Source organism: Austrofundulus limnaeus, unplaced genomic scaffold (genome assembly GCF_001266775.1).
Source record: "Austrofundulus limnaeus strain Quisiro unplaced genomic scaffold, Austrofundulus_limnaeus-1.0 Scaffold92, whole genome shotgun sequence".
Classification (NCBI taxonomy): domain Eukaryota; kingdom Metazoa; phylum Chordata; class Actinopteri; order Cyprinodontiformes; family Rivulidae; genus Austrofundulus; species Austrofundulus limnaeus.
In genome coordinates, this window is record NW_013952494.1 from 353725 (window position 1) to 360714 (window position 6990).

The 6990-nt window shown below is 42.6% G+C and overlaps 1 protein-coding gene across 1 annotated transcript in view; it reads left to right on the forward strand.

The window, feature by feature from the left end:
- Positions 1 to 3034, forward strand: part of nr2f1a (nuclear receptor subfamily 2, group F, member 1a) — a gene marked incomplete at its 5' end in the record, with an annotated part of 7501 nt that extends 4467 nt beyond the window's left edge. The window contains 1 exon segment of the mRNA XM_014012518.1: positions 1609 to 3034. Coding sequence (XP_013867972.1) covers positions 1609 to 1883 — 275 coding nt within the window.
- Positions 3035 to 6990: the final 3956 nt, after the last annotated feature.

The window sequence follows — 6990 nt, forward strand, 5'->3', positions numbered from 1 at the left end:
GACGTTGTGGGGCGCAGAGAGGCATGGAGGCCTTATGGGGAGCTGTGGGGTGTCTCAGACCAGCTTTCTCTCCATGCAAGCATTCAACTGCAGCTTATTTTCTGCAGTTCTTTGATGTTTTTTTTCTTTTCTGCGCATTACTGCTTTACAAATGCTAAGTCATGCGATGCTTTACTAGAAATCCAAGAATATAATTAATATGAAACTCATCGATTGCTGTTGGTTTTAAAAGAAGACGCTCAGAGGGATTTGCATTCATGTGGCCGCACTAAGGTCACAGTAAATCACCCGGAGATCGCAGCGTTGCCCCCCCTGGGTTCAGAAGGTTATTGTGTCTGGTCGTAGTGAGTTATAGTGCTGAGAAATTAGGAATGGGCTTAAAAGCCTCCATCAACTGCTCAGTGTTCAGTGCTGGAGAACTAAAGCTGCCTTCCGCGGTGTTGTTTCTACAAAAGCTGCGCTCAAATCTTCTGAGGACAGCTCTATCTTCTTGTGGGACCATATATGCCAGCGGTTACGCTGCTTGCGTTTTACAGCCCTTTCTAAGCAGCAGAAGACGCATGCTTGGCAGGGGTGGAAATAAATAATAAAAAAGACCATTTTACAGCAGGCAAAAAACAAAACAAAAACATGTAAGACACTAACAAGACTTATGTTCTTTTGTTTGTATTGGAGACTGCTACAAAACCCACCAGTGGGCACCAAGCGCGTCTCGTGCCTGCGTTATTACGCATGCTCGCTTTTCTGATCTTTTCTGTCGCTTCTCTGACTTCACCTCCTCTAATAAACCTGATTGCTTTCATCGCCCCTGTCCTACAGGCTACACGGGAAAAAAAACAGGCCAGGAGTGGTCTTTGGAGAGAAGAGAAGCGAAATCATTTAACAACTTACTGCAGAGTAATTAGGTCACATTACATCCAGTGTAATTTCAGAGTCATCAGTGCCGTTTATGTTACCTTACACTTAAATCCCTCGAGTCTAGACATAAAGAGCAGCGGCCTTTGGGCCTGTACTGTCCCACCACTTCCCCACTTTAACATTTTTGCTCTGTGTTCTGGTTAGAGTTTCTTTCCACTGAGTTGTGCGCAAACCCCCATAATCCAATAGCAAGTCCCCTGTTTATTCTGTATGACAGTCGCACTCGCTCAGTGTGATGTTGCATGTTTGGCCAGCTTGTTTGTTCATGCCACTTGTCAATAACACGTAATGGCGGCTCCTGAATGATAACTAAAGAGCTTTTACGCGACACAAATCGGGTTATGGCAAAGGTGTGTGCGCTTGGCAAAGCTTCCTGGTGCAAAAAAAGAACTTTATCACGTAAATTATATATATTTTTTTAAAAAAAATCTTATTTTTCCTAAGCTTTTGTAAGAAATAAAACGATTTTGCCGTCTCACTTCAGACGTCTGGCTCCTCTTTGGTGACCTGACACAATTAGAGATATATTTTTAGAAGAAAAAAAGATTTGTTTTAGCTTTCACTTATTGTTTGACTTATTCCACGAAATTGATTATATTACAATACCATCCAGTGCAAATTCTTTTCTCACCTCAAGGTTTAAATGAGGTTTCCTGACCACACTGTGTGTGTTTGGTGTGTGTTTCACAGACGCTTGCGGCCTGTCGGACGCTGCTCACATCGAGAGTCTGCAAGAGAAATCCCAGTGCGCCCTGGAGGAGTACGTGAGGAGCCAGTACCCCAACCAACCGAGCCGCTTTGGCAAGCTCCTGCTGCGGCTGCCCTCTCTACGCACCGTCTCCTCCTCGGTAATCGAGCAGCTGTTCTTCGTCCGCTTGGTAGGTAAAACTCCTATTGAAACCCTCATCAGGGATATGCTATTATCCGGGAGCAGCTTCAACTGGCCTTACATGTCCATCCAATGATCCTTAAGTGAAACAAAAAAGAAAGAGGAAAGAACAAAAAAAGGACCAAATCTCTGCACCCCATCCTCCTTCATGAAGACTTTATACATAGGACCTTTTTTTTCTGAGAAACTTGGAAGACAAAACTTTTTCCCCCCTCTGTCTTCTGGAACTGTGATGGAATACATTATGTACAGAGAAATATTGGAACTGGACTTGTGTAAATCCACCCTCATCTTCAAGAACAATACTCTTCATTTTGTAAAATACTAGTCTTTATTTTCCTTTTTTTGTAAAAAAAAAAATACAAATAAAATGAAAAACATCATATGCGCAGTAAGAAGATGAAGAAGAAAAAAAAAGAATCAACACTTAGCGGAAAAATGTTTCCAAGCAATTATAAGAATTGTCCTGTGTCTATGTACCTCTCTGTTTTGTATTTTTTCTGGTTCTAAACCAGACTTTCTGTGATTCTATACTAATAGTTTTTTATATAACCTTTTGCTTCTTATAATGAGTGCGATATATGTTGTCGAAGCTATGTTCTCCAAGAATTAAAATTGAAGTGAGAATTTAAAAAGAAAAGAAAAGAAACACTACAGACAAATAAAGAAATTTAGACAAATAAGAAACAGTCTAATCGCTGTGACAATATCAACACTGATGGTTGAACTCTTGTTTTTTTTTTTTTTTCACCCCACAATTGATATACGATGGACCTGCAACAGCAGCAAACTGACCTCCAGGACATTTTTAATGACATTTTTAAACTCCAGGAACGTCTGGGGCGCCTTTTCCAACCCCCCCGCCCACCTCCTCCCTTGTGCGGGGGCAACGAGTGCGTGTGGAGTGTCGATCATCGAGTCAAAGAGGAGAGACCTGAAAAATCAAACAAAGAATAAAAAAGCAAAGAAAAAAAAAGAAAAAAGCACTTTTAATATATCATTTCAAATACATTTTGTTTCGTCTTGGGGGGTGGGGGGCAGGGAGAAATCATTGTTTTTTTGAATTTTATTGGTTGTTGCCTTCGATTTGCTTACTCCATGATGCAGCTTTTTTCCCCCACCCCCCTTTTATTTTCTTTTTGCAGAAAGGTCGGTTGATGAAGTTGTGTGATGGTGACTGTACTATTAAAAACAACAACAACAACAAAATACAAAAAAAGGCAATGATGTCTCTTTCTCAAGCGTTTTCCTGGGCAGCCGGAGTCAAACCGTCAGAGGGGGGATCTGTTGCCTTTTTTGGGGAGCGGTGGCACAAGAAAAGCGCAAAAACCTACTTAATTCAAAATAGAGTCGTGGGGGGGGGGGGGGGGTGAAACGAGTTGTAACACGGGATTAACAATTACACACTGTATTGTATTTAAAAAGACTGTCTGACGTGAGTGACATTGCGGACACAAAGAAGGGGAGACGATACGTGAGGAACTACAGCAGCGCGCACTCTGCCAGCCTGTGGGCGCATTAATGTTTCATATTTTTCCCAGACAGAAAAGGGGGAAGCCTGCGCGCCACACAGAGCCACCTTTAGCCTTCCTCCGGTGGCTTAATCAAGGTGATTCTCCACAAGCCAAACATCCACCCCTTCCCTTCTTTCTCTCCATTCATAAAAAAACACAGCCTTGATGGCGCACTGCATTGCTCAGTATTGATGTGGGCGTCATTTTTTTTTGGCAAAAGGGTTAGGCCCCGCTGCAAAGCTGCTGTGATATGCGTGATCAATCTGGAAAATGTATTTTACAGCATGTAAGCCAGTCGATAGGAACACCGAGTGTGATGCATTGTGAGGGAATGGAGAAAGAGAGAGGGAGAGAGAGGGAGAGAGACCCAAGCAGTGTTGAGACAAATGAGAGGAAAAACGTGTTAGAAGAAAGTCAAGTGTGTGAGAGAGTGTGTGAGGAAGAGAGGGAGGGAAGAAGGGAGGAAAAAAAAGATGTGGCCTTGGTTTGCTTGATGCGTTCAGAGTGTAATAAGTTCTCAATGTGTTAGATGGCTTAGACTGAGCTTCTGCCACTGCAGTGGTCTATATCTGCTTTTTGTCTCTATTTGTTCCCCCAAATGACAAAACCAGCTCAGTTATTTAACTTTAGCTTCTCTCACTGACAGGACTTTGTTACAGTCACACTGAAAAAGAGCAAAATACAGGCTAGTATTCAAAAAAACGGTAGATGTTTGAAATAGTATTTGGTTTGCCTGCTAATCACCCCCCCCTCCTCCTCCTCCTCCTCATCATCATCATCATCATCATCAGACATGTTGCTTCTCTGCCATTTTGCCCACGTCTTCATCTTTGGGCTGTCATTGTTTGAAGAAGAACAGGAGAGGATTGCATTGCTCCAGCACGTTAAATATGGCTGATTTTAACGTAACATTATTGTTAGTTACTATATAAAATGACATGATCATCGTTTGTGTTTATTTATTTTTACTTGTTTATTTACGTATTATTAGAGCAAACAAAATATTTGCTTTTATTAAAACGCTGTGCTTCAGGATTTTTAAATTCTCTCACAAATTTAGGTCTAATGTGTGAGCTTCAAATCGACTTGGACTGCCTCATATACCTGAAAATGTTGGGAAGAACTGGAAAAGGCATAAATGTTAGTATTTGTTGCTGTTTTTGGATCGTTGTTTCCTGCTTGTGAATGTGATCATCCTCCCCGACCTTTAGGTCAGGTGGAAAATAATGAGCTGCTGGAGCTTTTTTTCCTCGCTGCTTTCTCCTGCAGGCAGAATGTCCTGAGCCTCAACATAAAATAATAATGATAATAATGAACTTTAGCAGAATGTAAATAGAGAAAAAAATAAGCTAATTTTTACCTTAAAATTACGCACGATTAAAACACTGCCGGAAGTATTTACATGCTGGAATTGTTTTATTTTATATGATCAAAAAATAAATACTATTTTAGGAGTATAAGAAATATTAAAGAAATTATATAGATTAGGTTTTCTTTTGCTAAAGTCCAGGTGGGGCTTTTTGTGTCTTATTTGGACTAAATCGTTTGTTGGGTTATTAAAAGCAGCTTTTTTCAGCTGCTTGTCTCCTCATAATGAATTCAGAATCCCTCCAGAGTAACTATCTTTTATCCTCTTGCTGAGAGCATTCTGTTATACAATTGTTACACTGCGGGCTATATAAAGCAGTAGTTCAAAAAAAACACAGATGAAATGGTGGCATGTGTTCCTAATTAACGTTTCAGTATAGGCAATACAAGCAAAACACACGAGGACTCGAGGAAAAGTGGTAATTTGTATTTAGACTGTTGGATTTTCCTCTTGACAGAGGCTTAAATTATTATATTACGCAACGTTTCAAATGACTGTTGCGCTGTAAGCAACTTTATGTTTTATCACCGTTTTGTTAATAGTTTATTATCTTGGTTTTCAATTATTAAATTTAAAAAGAGGAGGCAAAATCGAGCTTGTCAAAGTCTCTGGCTGCGGTGGGTCAGGGAGATGGATATAGGCTCCGATTGTGTCTGTAATTTCGGAAACTCTGGTTACCAAAGTGTTACTCCGAAATGAGTTCAACAACCATTTACCTTTGTCTGGTTTCATTCATCAAACCGCAAGTGGAGGACTCCTAACACGGGGGGCTATTTGTTTGCTTTACACAAGCAGCTGGGTGCGATTTCACGTTTGAGATATCTGTCTGAAAGCGAAACATTTATTATCCTAAGTTGTCAGTGAGCCTTTCCACCCCTAAAAAAAATCTCAATGTAAAGAGAGTGCTGCAGCGTTCCGCAGCGGTGGAAAATGTCCTATACTGGCGTCACACGTCACTACATTTCACTTATAGCCGAGCTTTTATTTATTTACTTTTTTATTTATTTATTTGTCTCCTTGGTCACATTTGACAAAATGCTGTTGTTTGAGACAATCACAATTTCCAAACAGCGGCTCCTTGTATGAATGGGAGCCTTCTCTGAAGCATGACACGGCTTATTTCTCATGTTGCCTTGTGCGTAAAAGGGATGACAAACACACACGCGGACGCACGCACACGGGCAAGGACAACAAGTGCGTCGCCGTGTCAGTGATATCTCATCCACCCAAGCTTGCAAAGATGGCTGGGAAAGGGAACGCACAGTGAGCACTAATGTCCAAAAAGGGAACTGGGTTTCTGAGGGGATGTGTGGCACATTTACGCAACTACCCACGGTGGCTTGTTCTGCTGGTTCTGCAGAGTCGACGGAGAGGCGTATTAGTAACTGCTCTGAGATCTGTCCGCAGACCACACAGGCAACCTTTAAGCCATGGATCAAATCCAACTCCTAAGCCTAGACTGTGAATGTAACACAAGTGGGGGGACGCCTCCCTGCTTACGCGCACGATGGTCATAACTGTGCGTAAAATGGTGTTGGTGGAGGTTTTTGTGTGTGTGTGTGTGTGGTTTATAATTTCTGCGTGCGGGCACGTTCACGGCCGAGCTCGTGCGCGAAAGCATGTATTCATCATGATGTGCTCGCGCATGCTGTCTGAGAAAGAAAAGAGAGAGAGAAAGAGAGAGAGAGATGATTGTGAGAAAGGCTGGATCGCTGTGTAAGCGGATCTCTTTGTGTTGATTTAGGAAGACGTTTGCTGTATATAACGTTCAAGGCTGATAATATCATTGCCTAGCCAGATAAATAAAGCATTGGCCAAAACCATCGGGTCAGCTATCGATCCGTTTTTTTTTTCCTCCCTGAGAGAGTGAGAAGGCGGGGTTGGACAGGAGAAGGAGGAGGAGGAGGAGGAGAGAACTGAGAAAAAAAAAGGAGAGAAAAGGGGGTGGAGGGTGGTGAGTGGGGGGGCCTCACTCATTAGCATTCCACAGCCATGGACTAAACGCTGACAACTAACAGAGATATCCAGCTCTACACCACTGCATGCACCCCACCACCACCTCCCTCCCCTCTTTTGTCTCCCCTCCACCCCACCCCTCCGGCCCTTCATTTCCAGCGGACAGATCTCTCGTCACAGCCAGCCACATTTGTATTAATGCCCTCTTCACTCCTTTTGCACGAATGGACCCTTTGCACGAGGGAGAGAGAGAGAGAGAGAGAGAGAGAGAGAGAGAGAGAGAGAGAGAGAGAGAGAGAGAGAGAGGGGGGGGGGGGAGAGAGAGGGGGGGAGGGGGGGGGGGA